The sequence below is a fragment of the Protopterus annectens genome, chromosome 6.part0 (genome assembly GCF_019279795.1).
Source record: "Protopterus annectens isolate FY-2018-M chromosome 6.part0, PAN1.0, whole genome shotgun sequence".
Taxonomy (NCBI): Eukaryota; Metazoa; Chordata; order Ceratodontiformes; family Protopteridae; genus Protopterus; species Protopterus annectens.
The window spans coordinates 1,588,701,777-1,588,723,256 of NC_056737.1; the positions used below are offsets into that span (position 1 = coordinate 1,588,701,777).

Sequence of the window (21,480 nt, forward strand, 5' to 3'; positions counted from 1 at the left end):
ATAACCTCTTTTGATCTGGATGCAAACCCTTTTGTGATAAGGTGGTCCACGTAGAAGGATTTTCTAACCACTTTGGCAATGTGATTATCAAAGGAGAGATTACTATCTACTTGGGTCCCCACATCCCTTATTACATCTTCCGTATTTAGGGGACTACCACCTATGTGGTAGTTTGTGGGTACTTTGCTTTTTCCAAAGGGGATGACTATGCACTTTTTGTCATTTAGCTTGAGGCCATGATTATAACACCAGGTATCCGTCTCAGTGAGACCCTTTTGGAGGATGTCTGTGTCAGCTGGAGAGTCAATTATAGCCCCTAGTTTGCAGTCGTCTGTAACTTGTAACCGGTTTAGAGTCAGACCTAGCTCCAGCAACCCTTCCCATATGGGTTTTGTCCGTGAGCCAGTTGGCAACCCATCTTGTGACATAGGGGTTTATGTTCAGGCTGGTGAACTTGTCTATAATACCAGAATGGGGAATGGTGTTGAAGGCCTTGTGAGGTCTAGGTAGGCTGTGTGTACCAACTTTCCCCCATTTACAGCCTTGGTAACTGTCTCAAAGAAGTCCACCAGGTTTAGGAGGCATGATCTGCCCTTAAAGCCGAACTGGGTAGGGTCCAGTGTTTGGAAGTTCCCAATGTCTCTGTTAATGAGTTCCATGATGATGCGCTCCATAGCCTTGCAGACCAAGCTAGTCAGGCTTATAGGACGATAGTTCCCGGGGTCTGTTGTGGCTCCACCTTTGTGGAGAGGAATAACCGTTGCTGTCCGCCACTCTATGGGTACGTAACCTGTGGAGAGGTTGAGTTTGAACAGTGTGTTTAGGTGAGGGGTTAGTTAGTCTTTGAGCTCGTGTAATACGCAGCCTGGACATCGCCCGGTCCAACTGATGCTGTGTTTTTGGCTTTGGAGAGGGCTGTTTTAACCTGAGTGTCTGTGATTTCAGGGGCTCTACAGTCTTCTGGTATGGTTATGGGCTCTTTTGGGGGTGAGAGGGGTTTGTGCTCAACCTGTCTGCCAGGATGTTGGCAATATCGGTCGGTTCAGTGTATTTTGTACCATTCTGCACTAACTCTGAGCAGATATGAGCATTGCCACTTAGATTCTTGACATAGCTAAATAATGCCTTGTGGTTATCTTTGGAGTCCTTGGCAATCTTTCTTTCAAAACTCGCCTTGGATGATTTTATGAGAGATCGTAGTTTTTTGCTGATACTGATCAGGGATGTCTTCCCTTCTTGGGATTTTACTCTTTTCTGTACTAGTTTCCTCCTTCTATTGTATAGCTTGTTTATGGCAAGAGTCCATCAGACTGGTTTCCTTTGCTTGGAGGAGTGAGCCTTCGTTATGCTTGGGATAGCACGATCCATGCATTCTTGTAGGTGCCCATAGAATGCATTAGTAAAGGATTTTGCAGCTTGGACAACGTTATCCTTTAGCACGAGGGCTTTGAAACTTTCCACATCGGTCTTAAGTAACATGAAGTTTGCTTTTGAAAAGTTTTTCACAGTGGTTTCCTTGTCTGGGGGTGGGGGGTGAAATGTGGATATCCAAAGTGATTTGTTTATGGTCAGATCTAACCAGCGAGGGGTTGACCTCCGGTGTGGAGCACCAGTTGCCCATGTTGGTGATGACAAGGTCCAATATGTTGTCACCTCTGGTGGAAGTGTTGACCAGTTGATCCAGGGCGTTTGAGTTTATAAATTCTAGGAAATGTTGGGCAAGGGAGTTAGTAATAAAAACAAGAATGAGCAAAGGGTGCAGTACGGGCAGCAAAGAACAATGAATTAAAATAAAAATAAAATGCTGCACGAAAAACTTACATGGCAAGACTTTTTTTTACCTGTTTAATTATTTTTAAATAAAGAGTCTTGCCATGTAAGTTTTTCGTGCAGCATTTTATTTTTATTTTAATTCAAGGGAGTTAGTACTTCAGTAGTTCTCCCAGTTAATGTTTGGGTAACTGAAATCACCCAATATTAGGGTGTTTGGTAGGACCTTTATATTTCCCAGTGTTTCCAGGAAATGCGGAATGGGGGTCCTGGGACATGGTGGGTGATCTGTAGCAAGCTACAATTTGAATTGCAGTTTTGCCCGTTGTTAATTGCACATGGATGATCTCTGAAGCATCGTGCTGTGCCACTAACCTGGAGGTGTGGGTATCCTTGATGAATATGGATATGCCCCCGCCTTTTGTATTTCAGTCCGGGTTCTGTGGCAGAAATTTATGGTAGGAGTTGTAGCCTGGTACTGCTGGGGTGCTCTCTGGAGCCTTAAACCAGGTTTCTGTTACTGCACCTATATCGATGCTGGAATCACTGCTGCAGTATCATTTCTGAAGAATGAGACTTCACTGCTCATCTGCATAAATTTCAGAGCTTTGGGCATCTCATGTGAAGGCTGGTCTCCTCCTTAAGGGAAAACATCAAATTGATGCTGAGTAGAAAGGTGAGATTAATCTGCACGACTTTCCCTTTTCTTGGAGTGAGAAACAGATTGTGCCCAACAAGTGTGTCTGAACGGTATCATGTAAAATGACTGCAACTTGCAGACTTGAGGTCATGAGAAAGAATACAGAAAATAATGTTTTTCCTTTCTTTATATGGAATTCCCCACTGAAGGAATGAACGAAGAAGGCGAAGTTGGGTAGGAGTCCATACTGCAGCAGTGAGTCCCAGTGTGAATATAGTACATCTGGGTAATAATTTACAGTAGATGCTTGAATACTGTAATCACTGTTACACTATCATTTGTAAAGAACGTGAAGAGTACTAAAGCAGTACAAACTTGTAGTGGAAAACCCTGCTTTGTTTCAGTAGAAAGAATCCAGTTTGCAGTACTTGGAAAAAAGAGAAATGGAAATCCAAGTAGCTACTTCACAGATGACCTGGGCAGTCAAATTTCTGAAAAATGCTATATAAGAAGCTGCTTACCTTGCAGAGTGGGCCCTGGCCTGTCCTTGACAGGTACTTCCATGGTAAATATTAGAGAAGACAATGCACTCTGTCATTTGGAGAAGCTAATCTGCCTAATATGAATCGCTGGTCCGAGTTTCTACACTCTCCCTTTCTAATAAAGTAACACGCTAGCTATGTACATCCAGCAAATGTCAAAATCTGTTGCCTCCATTTTGAAGCTTATAAAAGAATGTTAGGAGATGGACAGTTTGGTTTATGGCTAGCTCAGAGATCATCTTCAGCATGATGGATGGACTTGCTCCCAAGGACATACTGTCCTGATAAAAAGTGTTTAAGCCTCTGTGGCTTCCTGGTCATCAATGCCCACAGCCTCAGAAATCTTGAGAACAAAAGTCACAGCCACTGGGAAAATTGATTTTCCAAGGTAAAAAAATTGAGAGAGTAGTGTTAGATGGTTCAAAAGGAAGGCGTGTGTGTTTCTCAGGCATGAAATCCTTATCCCAGAAGGTAGAGACAAGCTTCTTAGATGCCCTAAGATTCAGGAACAGATAGTTACTGCAGAAGGGATAGGAAGGATCCTGAGGCTAACATCTTGAAATGGCAGACAGTTGAACATCTAATAAAGCATAAGCTCCAAGCTACACAAGGCACTTATGTTAACAATGACCTGCTTTACAATTACCTGCTTTACAAAGTCTTTCCTTGGGAAATCTGGCAAATAAAAAAAAAACTTCACACGTAACTAAGTAGGTATTCCTGGTCAGTGACTTTCTGGTTTCCTAAATGATGGACAGCACCCCAGGACTGAAGCCCTTCCATTAGGGAATTAAGATACTATTCTCTGGTCAGTTAGTCAGCCTAAGCCAGCTGAATCTGGGGTGTGCAATACTGATCTTGCATTGGGGGCAAGGTGTACAGTTCCTGCCTTCATCTACAGTAGTAGTAAGGAGGTTCAAAGATGCCTCAACAAAAAGGGGCTACTAATATCAGGTCTGCTTTTTTCTCTCTGTCTTTCACTAGGACACTGGGGGATAAAAGAGATGGAAGAAAATACATGCATAAGCCCTTCGCTCCAGCTGAGAAAAACAATTGCTGGTCCACCCATGCTTGTCTGTATAGGAACCTTGAAAAGAATCCCCTGATCTGGCAGTGCTACATAAGGCATAAGGGACATGCAAATTTTCAGGTCTGCCCACCATTTATGATGGCTGGAGGAGGATTTACACAGGTAGTCCAGCATGCATGATATTCTGACAGGTTATAGACGGATTAGGAGAAGAATCTACTGGAGAACTGTTTCCCAATCGAACACTGTCAGCCTGAACAACTCACAATAGTTGGTAACCACTTGTTTATGTAGCATACATCTGTGGTGTTGACTTTCACTAACATGACTGTGGGCAATGAGGTATTCCTGAAGACCTGGAGGACTCAGAACAATGCCAGTATCTTGATGCTGACACAGCATTTTGAGTCTTATAGGTCCATTTCCATTAGATGCTTATATGTCCAATGCAGGCTCACCAAGCATAGTTGCACGTGTCAGCTGGTGAATGCACTTGGAAAGGTAAAGGCTATCCATGACTCTGACTCATCTGCTGTGCCCACCAACAAAACTCTCTACAAACAAAAGGGATAATAGGAGGTTTTGCAAGGTGGATTCAGACACTGTAGCCACAGACTTTTACAGTATTACCATTGTATCTTTTTCACATGAATCTTCACCACAGGGATCATAAGTAGGAAAGATGACATTGTGCTCTAGGGCCCTTAGAACTTCTTGACTGTCAGTAAGCTACACGGCTTAGAAGTATAAAGACTTGATTACAACCAAGGTGGCTCAAGTTCAAGTAAGAGCCTGTCACTGAATGGAACTGGAAGGGCAGGACTGGCATGTTCATACTGGGGAGAGGGTTCCTTGTAGGCATGTTGATGCTCCACAGTAAATGCATGCTTGCCCACTGCATTCATCCACTAAAGGAAGAATGTGAGCAGTGTATAACCAAACTGATGCAAGTAGTCCTTGGCGCCACATGTGAAGGATTGTGAACGTACTGGGCTGAGGGTCACAGTCCCTGTAATTACACAGTGCTATAAACATACACACTTAGTTGCCAAGATGCTGGTGAGGACACAAACCACCATCATGGTTGGCTGTAAGACAGCCCCCCCGGCACCTGTACTGTGATGGGCAAACATCCCTTGCATATGGAATGAATGCACTGAACCGAACTTGGGATTGTCTTTTGGTAACTTATAATATACTCACTGTTCTTTGCAATCTGTGCGTTACTTCTAGGGCCTTTATTTACATGGCAGCCCTTCATTACGTGTTTTTTTTCACTTTTACAGAGAATTGTACAAGTGCAGCAGTGCAAAAATCTTACATTTTAAGCTTAAATTAGTGTTCATGGAGATCTTGACACCTTAGGTTTTAAGGAAAATAAAAGTCCCATGTACCTTAAGGAGAGTATTCAGTGTGTATGGTATTTCATATGTGCAAGTAATGTCCTGGGGTATGATGAACACTGACAGCCAGACATTGGGACCTGGCAATACAGTGAAGTAAGTGACTTCCTCAAAATAACGTACTGTTCAAGTACGGAATTAACAGTCTGCAGCACCATTAGGGAAGGCTGAACAATAAGAAAAAAAGACCCCTGGTGTGTCAAGTCTGGCCTAATAGAACAGGAGCTGAGGCACAACTTGACCTGATCTTTGACTTTGGTCTTCCGCTGATTAAGGTGTCTAAATGCTCACAGGGTCACTACAGGACTTTATGTAACTGCTGACATGAAAAAAAGCTCATGAGGTATGCTGAAGTGACTTTTGCATCTTTCACTGCATTACGGCCTAAAACTGGTGTGCAGATAGGATTTTGTTTTAGCATTGGATTTTAAGTGTTTCTTTTGCTGACTGGCTGTACAATTTCTGAGCAAAGAAAAATCTGAAAATTTACAGAAAAACATAATTCTGTTTTTTTTTTTCATATTTTAATACATAACAGCAATGATCAAAAGACTACAACTGCACTAACTAGTATTAATGTCACTGTAAAGAATTTTTTATTTGCTAAATACATTAATATTCACATAATATTAGATTTGTCTGGCCTATACTTTTTAGCTTCATTTACTTGAGAAAATGTTACAGAATCTACAGATATGTGTAAAGTGCTAGAGGTACAGCACATTCTACAGCTGCTACTTGTGAATAAGTTAATAATGTACATCAAAACTTGGAATAATATTTGTTGTCAAATGAGGATGAAACTGCTAATCAGAATTTTGCTGTTAAAAAATCCTTTTATAAGCAACACCTGCAAAGATCTCATTGGCTTTGTCTTGTAATTATAAGATTTATAATAACAGCAAGTTTCACAACTGAAAAAATTAAACAGCAAATCTAAATCAGTCTACACAACCCCAACACTTGCTGTTCTCCTTTTAAAATGTGCTCACTTGGCTTAGCCATTTTGTACTGCATGGAGGATGGAGGTATAACTTATGGCACTGTAATAGGATACAGCCTGGTGGATCTCTGCCATTCTGCTTTTGTTAGCACCACAAGGTCTTAATTTCAGAGACTGTGCCCCTCAATGGAGTAGATTTATGCATTGCGCACCCTCCATCACCGAAATAAATATACACATAAACAGATCTTGAGTGCTAAGATTTTGGACTCTCTGCTATGATTTTATATGGAATTTTTGGATACTTGGCTGCAAGTCAAGTGTTTTTTCACCATTTGGACATGCACTGAATGGATCTAGTGCACATCTGCAGTGTCTGAGTGTATAAAAAGGCTACTAAACCAAATCCATAAATAACATAACAATATAAATACTGGCTTAATTAAATAATGCAATTACACAAACTCATGACATATGTATGACTTTCACATAATTATGTTAGTAAAATACACTTTTTTTTCTTTTCACAATTTAATCATGTACAGAATATTAAATGTCTTCCTGCAACAGATTTAGATTTGGTACCTCATCTGACATGTACATCAAAGTGTTAAGGCCAACACATAGGCCAAAAATTCTGTATCATCTTGAAATATATATTATGATGCACTTGTGCTGCTTAAGTCTTGAATAACTCATAAAATATCTGCCAAAAAAAAAAAAAAAAACAACAGCAACATTTTTTGTCAGCACTACTACTACGACTGCAAACCATGTAACCTAAGGCTAGTTAGCCAATTCCATTAATGTAAACTGAAAAAAAAATTCACTTCTAAAATTATGGCAGGATACGAACTGCTACACTGTAGTTCAGTGACTTATATCCTATGACAAATATTCCTCCCAGGTTGTCTATAAGGCCATACGCAGGTATAATGGACTTATCCTGAACTAAAAATGCTGATTGACTGACTTGCCTTTCTCACATCAGAGCTCTTTGGTTCCGTTGTCCAAGTTATGATTCGAGAGACAGCAAGTCTTGTTTCACTGGAATTTACAAAGTCTGCTGGATCCATTTGTCTTGAAAGGGAGTCAATGTACTTCAAGATTGCAACTTTCACCTAAAGGACAGACAACACGAAAAATGATACCATTAACATACTGAAGATGTGCCTCACAGGCAGTACATCATATTGTGTAGAGAGAAACTCATGTTCAAAAACAGACAGAGCAGATTTAAGAACAAACAAAATGCATGTAACTAATGCACAACAAACAGTAGGCTTAAGTGAGGAAGGCATGGTGGACAACTCCTGACCCCTTAATCATCTGTGTAATATGTCTAAAATAATCTGTCTTTATATCTTTATATAGGTGTGTCTCAAGTTATTTCTGCTAGACAAGTAAGAAAGCAGTCGATGTCTCAAGACTAGCGAGAAACCATCAGATTTTTTAATGATGAAAGGCTACCAGCACACAGGTACCTGTAACCATGTAACCAGCTAGTGTGCAACAAGATTCAGATGGCAGGATAAGTGGGCATGGAAAACCTGAATAGACAGCCATGGCCAGGGACAGTACTGCTGCTCTGGTATTAGACTGGCCAAGGGGTAACTGCCTTCACTGGGTACTTTCAATGTTACGAAGGAGCAATAAAATTTAAAAAAGTGAGGTATATCTTAGCACTGATTTATATCTCACCTATACAGTGCTGAAGCCTGGTGTGGTCCAGACTCAACCAGAAAGTGGTAATAATGAGGAGATGGCACAGTGGCATGCCCATCTCGAGAAGGGTAGGGCTGGTATGCACCCCAATACAGCAGCGACACCTATGGATAAGATATCCTGCACATGTCCTTGTGAGAAGGCCAGAATTGGGACTATAAGTCTCTCAAGAAGAGCTTTCTTGTCTATTTAGACAAAGTCGGTGTATGGAAGTGAAAGCATACATGGTAGTTTAGCACAGCAGGTACTGCACTTCAATTGCCTGCCAATATGTGTGTGTGTGTGTGTGTGTGTGTGTGTGTGTGTGTGGGGGGGGGTTGGTAGCAGCATAAAATTATCCTCAGTCCCCAGAAGATGACAACTCATGATCCTCTCCTGCTTACTAGGCCTACTATCCTTTGATTCTGTGATGTGGGGGAACAGGAGCTGATGGAGCCATGGAGTGTGGGTATCAGGAAAAGGAATAAAAGTCAGCTATTATAACTATCTATAAAATATAATATTGACTTATGTATACTTCTTTCACAGCATTAGGAAACATTTCGAACTACATATCACCACAATTAGAACTCAGTTTGGAAGACTAAATAAAAGCTTTTCAAACAACAGTAAGCAATCACTAGTTAACTGAAAGGAAAACTCTATTCAAAGTTAAAACATGTTTCTCTCCTTGTCTTGTTCTTCTGCGCAGCAGTAATGCCTCAGTTTCACTGCAGCATTACTTTGTAATGTGTTACATCACAGACCAGTCTGGATAGGGACTGCCAAAATTACTTTAATTTGTCTTTTAGTCTACATTTCTTCTTCCAACAATACTCACTCCGTCCTTATATTGTGTCTCTTGTCTACACATAGGAAGTCAAGATACCTTGTATTTGCATATAATGACAATGTTATGCATCACCAGCTTCTTAGGCTGTCTCACCATAATTTTTGATTCCTCCCTCTGCGGCTATATCTTTCTGACCTCCTCCACAACAAATATAACACAGAGCATTGCTTCTCAATAACTGGGTCCAAACTTAGGGAATCCCTCCCTCCCAGTCTTAAATTACTACATCTATTCCCTCTATTCTGCATATATCAGACAAAATACCTTTACAGTAAAGTCAAATGTTTTTGCTTTTCACCAAATTTATTTATTTTATTTATTTATTTATTTATTGCAGTTGGTTTACCAGGATAGTCCATTGGGCCACGAAGAACCCGTTTTCAATGGAGTCCTGGGGAGAAAAAAAAAAAAAAAATAAAAAAAACAACATTTGACAATAATTTCTAGGTACATTGTAGTAAAAGAACATAAGCAAAATATTAAAGTTTGTTACAATTAGATAGTATTACTCTTAAGGGAAGTACAAATAAGTTCTTCTATTTTTTATCTTTACCAAAAACTTCTCCATGACTTGTGAGCCACTTTCACTCCTAAATGTTACATCTAATGTAAATATTGTTACATTTATTTACATTTATTTACTTCTTTTTACCTTTGCTGCGGTTGAGTGAACTGGTCCATGAAGCCTTTTCAGTCACAACCTATCTGTAGTTGCATAATTTGTTACAGAGACAAGAATTAAATGACAACTACATAATTATATACATTACTGCAAAATTGGTTTATCATCCTGATATGTTTACATCTACACAGTTTATCTTGGTTACACAATACTGTTTTAGGATATTAAAGTTTGCTGTCTTTTTGCCCAATTTTGTATGAAATACTTCCTTAGGCACATAAAGGTATCTCATACTTCTACAACTGTTATTTCTTTTATATTTCTCAGGTAGGCCTGAAAATGGTCCAACTGGATCAGTGCTCTACTCAAGTTAATACATTTAAGTAAACAGATACATAAACTGCTTCCTTTCTTTAAATGTATCTTCAGTTGCTAAAAAAGCATTTATGGTGCATCTAAATCTCACTCCAGGCAAAGCACCACTAATGCTGTGTTTTGTTAGCTGTTCAGAGCTACTGTTCTAGCAGGTTTGCATATCTTCCCCAGAATTTCTTAATTAGATGTCAGGCACAGAAGCAGCTCTGGCCTCGTACCCCTCAAGTGTCCTTGATTTTCAGGGACATCTTTGCTTTTGGCTCAAAACTTAGCTCTGTCTCTTCTAAACTGTCCTAGAACTAGAGATTTTGTAGGAAAAGATGGTGGATTACAGTTAATAGATAATGATAATATTTAGTGCTACAGATTTCTTTTATTTCAGAAATGCACATTAATTCACCTTCTCTTATTCTACAAATGTCCGAAGTTAACGGTACTTAGTATTTTTTTTGTGTTCCTGGTTATTTCTGGATTCATCCTTGATAATCCTGGTAAAGAGCTGACAGGTGTTGTTATCTGTGATTGTAATGCTGAGACTTTTAAGACCAAAGACATTTTGAGACAGCTTCTAGTATGTCATAGTGTACTTGGCTTTATATAGTTATATGAACGGGTCTATATTAGAACATCGAAGTTTCAAAACTTCAAATGTTCTAATATCGACCCCTATTCAGCGAAAGCTGAAAACATTGAATATACAGAACAGCAAATTTTTTCCTAGGGAAAAAATTTGCTGTTCCAAAACACATACAAACAACACAAGCACACCAAACAAAACAGCAATCCACACACATACACCTAAAATCTTACACCTAACCCTACAGTAAACTATACACACACCACTGACTATCCACTTACCTTAACCCAAACCCTAACCCTAAGGTCCGTCACTATCGCACACTCACCTCACCCCGTGCCCTAACCCGCACGTCCACACAATCGCACACATACCTAACCTGCACCCTAACCCTAAATAGCCTAACCCACACTCAATCGCACACTTACCTGAACCAACCAAATTCTTTCCCTAGGAAAAAATTCGTTTTTCTGTTGCTTCGATATTTTCAGCTTTCGCTGAATAGGGGTCAATATTAGAACATTCGAAGTTTTGAAACTTCGATGTTCTAATATAGACCCATATGAACAACAGTATGTCAGTAGCCAAAAATGAAAGTATGAATAGACTTGCCTTTCTTTTCTAGTGTTGCAGCATAAACAACTTTTGCTTTTCATATAAAGATTTCTTTACAATTAATTCTTCAGAAGAAGTTCGCCTTAGCTTTCACTGACTCAGAATATAAAACTGCAAACAATGATTGAGACAAATATCTTTTAAAAACAATCCAAAAAGTAGGGAAAAAGATAGTGGGACCTTAATGATCTATTGCAAGAAAAATGAAGTACAGATGCTAAAAGGCTTGCAAAACTTCAGAGCTTTAAGTTACACCTAAAACATTAACATAAAGGCACACAGAGAAAAACATAACAAAAGAATGAAAGTGTCCCTCAAAAGTGGCAAAATATTAGTTGTAAGATGTACTATGAAATGTTGTAAAGCGGCAAACCCACAAATGTGGTAAAGCTCAGCCTAAGACATGCTGCTGTAAAACAGGTCTGTGACACAAACACTCCACTGACTGAAATATTCAGAATAAGAAAATGGGCATTAAAAGAAAAGCCAACTTTAATAGTTGCACATTCATCTACAGAATGCAAAATTTCATTTTTGTGGCAAATATTTATTTGATATTTACTTATAAGATTACCACCTGGCCCTTTTTGTGAGGGACAGTCCCTCTTCAGGCAGTTGTGTCCTTTGAAAAATATTAAAAATTGGTAAATGTCCTGAGATTGTTAGGACAAAAATATTTCCCATGTTTTCTTTTATAGTTGCATAAAACAGTTATTTTTGTATCTGAAAAACCTAAATGTTGTATGAAATGGCATAAACAACTGAAATATTACAAGAATAAGCTTTTGTTTTTGCAAAAAAGTGAAGTTCTGTCCTTTGCACTTGGTGTGGGTATGTTTTGTCCTGCAAAATCTCCCATTTCTACAGAAATGTCCCACTTTGGCCATTTGAAAAGGTGCCAACCCTGTTTGCTTAGGGGGAAGTCCTGCTGGGCATTGTCTTTTTTAGCAGAGTCCCAGGGAGAAAAGCTGTCGAAAACAAATTTTGTCGAAATTCAGATAGGTGAGCACACTTGACTGAAAGCACACTTCACTAAAAACCCATTTGGTCGAAACTCATTTAGTAGAAAGTTATATATGGCTCCTTCCCCAATGAAGTGCGATCCTGGAGTTAGAATACAATGTAAGGGGGGGGGGCACAGCCCCCCCATCTATTCTAAATGTTTAAACCATACACATAGATACTGACAACTGCAATGAACAAGTCTTTCTGTAAGACTATATATACTCAAACTATGTGGGGGGGCTATGCCCCCCACACACCCCCAATGAGGGGTCCCCCACACACTTTATGTTCCAACTCCAGGATCGCACTTCAGTGGGGAAGGGGCCATATATAACTTTCGACAAAATGAGTTTCGACCAAATGGGTTTTCGGTGGAGTGAGTTTTCAGTCAAGTGTGCTCACCCAATGGACTTTCGACAAAATGTGTTTTTGACCAAATTTAGTAGGAGACCCATATATATATATATATATATATATATATATGGATCTAGGACATTTGCTTGAATGAGCAAACGTCCGAATCCATAATAACCGAACACACTTTAACGAAAGTGCTTTTATCGAAAAAGCACTTGCGTTAAAGCACGTTACAAAAAATAAATAAATAAATAAAATACTACATTTACATTTTAGCATGGGTGCTTCACCCCTCTGTGCCCCCCACATCCCCCCTAGTTTAATATTCTCCCTCTGAGACCGCACTACAGTGGGGAAAAGGGAAATTTCCCTTACCTGCACCATAGTACAGCCTCGGCAACAGGCATACTTACGTGAAAGTGATTCTTCGGTGAAAAGCACTTTCGCGCAAGTATGCCCGGCTGTTTGGGTTTCGGTCGTTTGCTCATTCGAGCAAACGTCTGGAACCCATATATATATATATATATATATATATATATATATATATATCATCATCTTCTTCTTTTGGCTGTTCCCGTTAAGGGTCGCCATAGCGGATCACCTGTTTCCATTTCTTAATGTCCTCTGCATCTTGCTCTATCACACCAACCACCTGCATGTCTTCTCTCTCCACATCCATAAACCTTATCTTAGGCCTTCCACTTTTCCTGTTACCTGGTACCTTCATCGTTAGCATCTTTTTCCCAATATACTCAGCATCCCTCCTCAGCACATGTCCAAACCAATGTAATCTTGCCTCTCTGGCTTTGTCTCCAAACCTTCCAACCTGGGCTGACCCTCTAACATACTTATTCCTAATCCTGTCCACCCTCGTCACACCCAGTGCAAATCTTAACATCTTTAACTCTGCCACATCCATATATACATATATATATATATATATATATATATATATATATATAGAGAGAGAGAGAGATACACACACACAAATACAATACATGCAGTGCTCATATGTACATAGTATGCAAGTATAATCAGCCTAATGCTGCAAGGTCATAACTTTCAACTGTCCAGATTTTTGCTTCATATTTTTGTTCTTTTCCTCATAAAATTTGTGGTTTTCTGGCAAATCACTGAGGACTTGAAGTCACTTAATAATGACAGACATTTGAGTTCCAGACTTCATATCCTTCAGAAAATGTATACTAACAGAAAACTTTTTATTATAGCAACATTCTAAGTTTATACGAACAATATTTAAAATCTGTCCCTATTTTTGGATTTTTTTCCCCACCATTCATTTTGGCTTTGTCCAGGTTTCGTATGTGCAAGGTATACATGCTGTAGTTGGGGTACAACAGACCTCATATATGGAAGAAAAAATACTGCTGTAATGAAGCTAGAACAAGAAAAATACAAATTTATTTCTTTGCCTTATACAGGATGTAGTAGGGGAAATGGTTTATAAATGACAGCATTTAGCAAATCCTGACAGGCAACTATTATTAACAAAAGCAGGAGAAGTTTTGTAGAAAAGAGGAAGCAGGAGGAAAGTAACAGATGAATAGGGGAGTGGATTGTTAGCCAGGAAAGTTTGAAGGATGAGAATTAAAATAGTGAAATGTGGGACAGGATATTAAAATGTTCCTGTGGGGAGTTAGGTATATGTTTAATTAACAGATTCCCTATGCATTTGTAAGTCTAGCCTAAACCGGGGAAACCAGATGGATATATTTAATGAGTACTTATAGGCAAACTTTTTGCAACCAAATCATTTTAGAATAATGTGAATTGATTTGCACTTTTACTAACTATTTTCTCCATTTCTTTTTCTGTATACATACGTGGCAGTGAACAAAGGACCCTTTAAATTGGTTTCATTTCTTTTCCTCTACTTATTTTTTTAATACTTTTTGCCCTTATGTCTGCTTACTATACAGCCTCATCCATTGTGCTCATCCATTCTTTCCCTGTTGCAACTATGAGAGATGAGTACTAGTTAAGTTGTCTTTCAGCAAACCATGAAGGGTGGATGTTTTCTCCACTATCCTACATGCTGGCCCCGGTGGCAGCCACACATCAGGGAGCTCCCATAATACTGCCATGATGGTGTGTAGACACTTCAATGCAACTGCCAAAGTGTGACAGCTGAGGTACACCATCTCAGTGGGTGTGGCTGTCTTAACCCATCATGTTGCATGCTAAACCTGCTGCCTCCACCAGGAGAGAACTATGCAATATACCAGCATACCCTCATCCCCAAATATGAAAAGCCATCACCGGCCACTCACTCCCACTTTCCCTTACCTGTTCCGCAAGTGCCTGAGTCACTAACTTTTTCAGGTTCATTTGTCACAGCCAGGGATGCACTACTCTGCATAATGGAGCAAGTTACTTTTCTGAAGTCCTCCATATGTATCAGCATCTATAGTTACTGAAACTGTAAATATGCCATAACCATAACATTATAACAGTATTACATGTAAACAAGAAACCACAAAAAAGAGCAAAAAGTAGCAGTCATAAAATTCACAAGATGAATATAAGGAAACCAAGTAAGTAAAGGCAGGCAATATAAGGGCAACTGAAAAGTAAACAGACATTAATACTAGCTTTCTATTACATTATCTATAACCTTTTTACACTTAAGGAAGTTTTATTTCTCCTATGGCTAGTTAGGAGTTCAGATGAAAGCGCTATGTAAAAATGGCACCCTGACTGAAGGGGAACAAATGTATACATTTTCCCAAACATCTAATCAACTATAGAAAATGTAGAGGCTATAAATGCTCACTTGTTGAGGTACACTGATGGTGAACAGCTGCCACTGATTGCTCATAAGGCATAATGAGTGACAGACAACTACTAAAATGTTAATGAGGCACAAATGACAACTATTCTCAAATGAGTAATACTAATACCACTTACAAAAGTTATGAAAAGACAAATTTCACACCAGAAAAATAAGAAAGACATTTAAAAAAATACATTTCTGCTTGCTAGTTTAATGGCACTGGTATTGACCTGATTGGGAACTCTTTTTCTCAGACTTTAGCTATGATGATGCATTCCTTACAATACAATACATATCTGCTTTCTAGTTTAATGGAACTAGTATTGACCAGATTGTGAACTCTTTTTCAAAGACTTGAGCTATGATGCTTGTTCCTTACAACATAAAATGCTTTTAAATTAAGCATATTCATTCAAATGCTGCAGTCTATTGCGTACATTGGTAATCTGAGTCAGTGGACGTCACTCAACCACCACCACCCAAAAAGACCTGCCCATTCAAAGCTAAGTTTGACAAACTGAGGGGGAAGCCAGCCCAGACAACAGACCCCCCCCCCCCAAAAAAAAAAGTCCAGGTGGAAGGTGGTAAACAGGTAAAACTAGATGCTTATCATATTCAAGACTACATCATTTCTGCTGGAAACAGAAACTTTCTAATGCCTGCCAGCTGGAACTGTTGCAACCAACACAGACAAGTCTCCCGTTAACAATGCAGACTAGTTACACAGGGTTTAGAAAACAAAGCAATAAAAAACAGGTGGTTCGGAGACAGACAATATGCACCTTCCAGAGGTACAGGAAATCACAATAGCCATGAACTCCATTTCAAATTATGCAGGAGATACTCAAGTCAGCATGTGCAGTCGTATCTGACAAATTAAAACAATAAATTCTACCACAATACAAGCAGATGAAGACTTCACTGCAAATTGGCATGACAAGCCATCCTCTGAAGCAATTACTAGGCACTTCACTGGTACACATTAAGGAGGTATATACACATTAAGGAATTATTTTTTTTAAGTTTTGATTACTTGTACATGAAGGACCAGACAGTTATTCTGGAATGAGGAAGACCTGTTGAAAAGAAAGCTTATTATGGAACACTGACCTTGAGATTAGGTGTCTGTGTCTGATCTACAATAAACCGCATCAAAATGTTGAACTGTTGATCAAATGGGAAAGAATCCCTGTAATTAAAAAAAAAAAACAAGACGTATCAAAATATAAGGCAAGCTATTCTATGTACATTTACGCAAAGCATATTTAGATATGAACACAGCAGTCTACTTAAAAATAAAACAGCAAAACCCCAATGTAGTTTGAAAAACTGTGAATTCATGTTAATAAAGATAAACCAGACCTGAAAATTTTCATTAGTACATTTAATACAAAAATGACAGAATGAAAGACCCCACACAATTTTGACAATCAAGCATACCACAAGAAGGACTAACAAGATGACTGTACATTGAGTAACATCTAAACTCTAGCTCTCCCAGTGTAAAAACAGAAACTTAACAGAGAAGGCCAGTAAACTTTTGTGTTTATGGGTAAATTTCAGTAACTGCCTGCATGCCAGGAAAAAAGAAAGAGAGCGCACCTGGATAAAAATCAGCTACAAAAAGTGAGGAAGAAACAGTGACTGGGGAAAGTTGTGAAGCTGTTCAGCAAAAAGCAATGCAACTTCCAAACATGAATTCCCGTAACCTATAGAAAGATACAAGACAACTGCACACAGACCTGGTTAAAGTAAACAAAACACTGATGGAATATATTAACTTAAACAACAAAAGGCTTGAAAAATAGAAGTTTTAAATAAATATTCAGATGTGGTGAGAAAGTTGCAAAAATTAGAGGCTGAACTGAAGAAAAGGCTGGCTGAATATGAGACTTCTCAGAAATAGATGTTTCAAAAAATAATAAAATTAGAGGACAGAGGACAGAGCAAATAGAGAAAACCTGAGATTTTCAGCTATACCACAGAAGCTGGAAGGAACAGACTGCATTAATTTTATGAAAGCACAGTAGGAGTTGTCAGTTGAAAGGGCATACTGTGTGTATGCTCTAAACCTGGCTATTAGAAAGTAACTTAGGAGTTTAATAGTAAAGATGCAATCCAACCAGCAGAAGGAGTTGATTCTGAAAAAAACTGTGGCAGGACGACAAAATAGTGGAGAATGATTATTCATTGTACACCAGGCAGAAGAGAAGTAACTTCATTCCACTATTCAGGGAATGTCGATACACAGGTGTGAGATTCAAACTGCTGCACCCAGCTGTCTTCAAGGTATTCTTTCCTGGAGGGACAAAGTCATTTTTTTGATGAAGTACATGCTAAGGAGGAAATACAAAAGTCTGTCCAACGAAAAGTGAGCTGTGAAACAGGAGATTCTGCTTCTTGTCCTCTGTTAATAAAGACCACAGAGAGACTACACCTGTTAAACCTTTTTCACTGTTTCAATGGAAAATGCTGGAGTGAAGGAAGGGAGCATAAGAGCTGACTAGAAGAATCGACAGTACAATGGAAATGAAGAAGAGAAAGGATCTGGGAGATGGAGATGAACAGTAACAAAACCAGTAACTTATATGTGGGATTACAATACAATAATTATATTTGTGAAATACTACATATTGGACTGTTTCAGAATATGTTGGACTTGTGGAGGAATCTAAAGTATATGCTGTACTTCATGTCATTAATTTTAGGAAAAATGCTTTGGGGAGAAGAAGAGAGGAAATAAAGTTAACTGTAAGTAAAAAAAAAAAAAAAACATTTTTTTTCTTAATGATACTATTTTTGTGATGTATGGTTTTCTGTGCAATGCTATAAAGAAATGTTTTCTCAGTTATTTTTTCTCTTTCTTCCTCCTTCCTTTCTCTCCTTCTTCTTGTTCAGTTTTAAGAAATGTAGGCACTGCAATGTAAAAAAAAAAAAAAAAAAAAAAAAGGCCTGGTTAAAAAAGCATGACAAAAGAAAAATTAATGTGCTTTTTTCGATTCTTGCAGGCGGGAATGACTGTATTAAGGACCTTAGACTGACTTAGTACTTAGCAAGTAAATGAAAAACAATACTGAATATTATTATGCTTTTTTATACAAAATGACTGCATGCTTAGTAGCAATTCTGTACTTGACTCGCATGTCTCCACTGAAACAATCTGATGAAGAGAAATTGGTTACAGTCTGGTGGAGAGTGACTGGCTGGGGGAAAAAAAAGAAAAAAGAAACTGGCTAGGAGATAATATTCTATGAAAGCACTCAGGGTTTTTCCCAGCGAGGAGAGCTATAAAGATAAGACAAAAGCAGTTAGCACTTAAAAGAAGCACAGACTGCACCATGCGTCTTAGCATGTATAGCCTATCATTTAGGTTAACTCAAGTGTCTGTGTGTGGCTGTCAGTTTGGGACATTTGTTCCTATTATGAGGGTAAAACTTCAGTATTTGAAGATGTACACAAGTTTTGTGTGTCAATATTAAATTAATACAGTGTAGGGGGTATTAGGGTTTTTTGAGGACTTTCAATAAAACAAAACGTTTTCTAAGATGTGACACAGGCTCAAACGGATATGACAAGAAACAACTATATAAAAGTTCAACCTGCCAAACAGTGTATGCATGTAACACAAAAGCTGGAACTAGACATTTCACAAAAAAAGGTGTTATACATAAAAGGTGGGAATAATAACTTTTTAATATAATGATGCTTTCTGCAATGTCTTTAAATGTCAATGGACTCACAGATAAATACAAAACAGAAAGAATAGTGAACTGTATTAAAATATATAGAGTGCAAATAGCTATGTTACAGGAGACACACTTGGAAAGAACTGAACTTGTGAGTTTGATAAAGAAAGGTTTTCAGGATGGTTTTTAGCAGAATATCTAGGACGAAGGAAAAGGGAAGTACTTATATTAATTGCAAGAGGAGCTCCAATAGTGAAAGAAGAGGATAAAAAGATAACAATGGCAGATCTGTAATGCTAAGGGGCTAGTGGCAAGGGGAGGAGGATTACACAGGCATGTATTTATATTCCACCTAAAACTGCTGTAATGGAGCTTAAGAAAATTCTGGGAAAAATGATCAGTTTTCAGCAAGGAATATTACTTATAGAAGGGGATTAGAATTTGATTTGCAGCAGTGAAGATGTGTCTAGGGGGCCCAGAAGGGAAGGTATAACAAAGGAGGGTAGATTTTCAAAGAAATCTATAAAAATATTTGGCATGGAGATATGAATTAAGTAACAGGAGTTCAAAGTCAACTTGCATATTACTCCCCAAGATATTAAAAATCTGGCTAGGATAGACAGAATTTACATTTCAAGGAACATGTGCATTTAATTGAAGGTCTCGATATGCATCCAATAACTATTTCAGATGATGTGAAGCTGCGGTGGTGCAGCAGTAGCGCTGTCGCCTCACAGCAAGAGGTTTTCCCATTCAATTCTAGGCTGGAGCGCCTTCTGTGTGGAGTCTGCATGTCCTCCCCATGGTCAAGTGGCGTTCGAAAGACATGCGTGAATGGGCATGCCTTCGTTGAAGGTTGGGCATTGGGCTGGCACCTCTGCACCATAAAAATCGACTACCAATCATTGGCGGACCGGAGTTCTCATTGTGGCGACCCCTAACCAGGAAAAGCCGAAAGAAAAACAACAATTTCAGATGATGTGCTAATAATAACTAACATAAAAACACAGGATAATGAAATAAAAATGAGACACTGGTGCTTTCCCGCCTATCTGCTGAAGAGAGAGGAATTTAAGGAATGGGTAGCAGAGATTACTCAGGAGGTATTCGAGAGGATGGAAATTAATTCTGACAATATAGCTAGGGAGTGGGATAAAATTAAAGCGGAGTTTAAAAATAGGGTGAAAATGAAAGGCAGCTATAGCTAAAAAGTAACAAGAATTATTTAGAGGGACTGACAAACGTTAAGGTATTGCAAAATAGAGGGAAGCTCACAAAACAAGAGAGGATTAACTGCAGAATGTTAAGCAGAAAATAAGGGATTACACCTCGATAATAAACATGAGTTTAGTAAGACTGCTGTTAAGCAACTGTTTTTTGATAACAACACTAGAGAACAAAAACTTTTAGAAGAATGAATCAGGCAACAGAAAGTAGAAAAGGCTGTCATCAAGCTTAAGAAGCCTATAACAAGGAAGGTTACAAGAGATCCTGTAGACGTATTATTAATATTTTGGAAATTCTAGGAAAGTCTGTATAAAACAGAGAAATATGGAAATCAAGAAAAGATGGAAATGTTTATGGAAGATTTAAATATGCCAAGGTTAAAGGTAGATGAGGCTCAATTACTAATGGTTAGCATAGGAGGAGATGAGATATAAACTGTGATATATAAACGAACTACAGGAAAGTCCTCAGGAATAGATGGTATTCATGTGGAAGTTTGGAATCGAGGCGGGAAAAAAACAATAAAGATCTGGAAGGTTTTGTTTAACACTATTTGAAGAGAAGTACCAACATCCTGGAAGAAAACAGTGATAGCTGTAATACCTAAAGAGGGTAAAGATCCATCAGATCCAGCTTCATACAGGCCCATTTCAATACTAAATCATGACTATAATGTGTTTATGTCTATAATGGCTAAAAGAATGGTTAAAGTAATGCCAACATTGATAGATATGGATCAATGTGGTTTTGTAGAAGGGAGGCAAAGATTTGACAGCATTAACAGAACACTGATGATCCAGAGGGAAGCAGAATGTTGGTGGGTCTTGATGCAGAGAAAGAATTTGACAGAGTAAGCTGGGACTTTATAAGCAGGGCAATTGAAACATTTGCATATCCTGAAAAAATTATAAGGTTGATTATGAGGATATATAAGAGATTGGAGGTGGAACTTTAAGTGGGTGGGCTCTTCCCTGACAATTTCTGCTTAAGCAGAGGAACCAGACAGGGGTGTCCTCTTTCCCTTTTGTTATTTGTTTCATATTTAGAACCACTGGCAAAAAAATAAGGGACTCAGAAATTCAAGGATATAATTGGTATGGTAGTCAAGAAAAGTTGGCTCTATTAGTAGATGATATTTTATACTTGTCAAAACCAAAAAAAGACATTACAGTGCAGTGGAACATTTTGAGACAGTTTCAAATCTTTTCAGGATACAAAATTAATGAAACTAAAACAAAGGCAATAGCAATAAATTAAGTACCTACATATGAATTGGTTCAGCAATATTCACATTCATGGGGACATGATAAAATGAAATATACTTAGGAGTATAGACT

At 38.4% G+C, this 21,480-nt stretch overlaps 1 protein-coding gene across 1 annotated transcript in view; it reads right to left on the reverse strand.

Moving 5' to 3' along the window:
• CLASP1 (cytoplasmic linker associated protein 1) overlaps positions 1 to 21,480 on the reverse strand; it is a 4,127,769-nt gene that overhangs the window by 1,132,889 nt on the left and 2,973,400 nt on the right. The window contains exons 29-30 of the mRNA XM_044073692.1: positions 16,341 to 16,419; positions 7,306 to 7,449 (exon numbers count right to left, since the gene is read on the reverse strand). Coding sequence (XP_043929627.1) covers positions 7,306 to 7,449; positions 16,341 to 16,419 — 223 coding nt within the window. The remainder of the gene's footprint in view (positions 1 to 7,305; positions 7,450 to 16,340; positions 16,420 to 21,480) is intronic.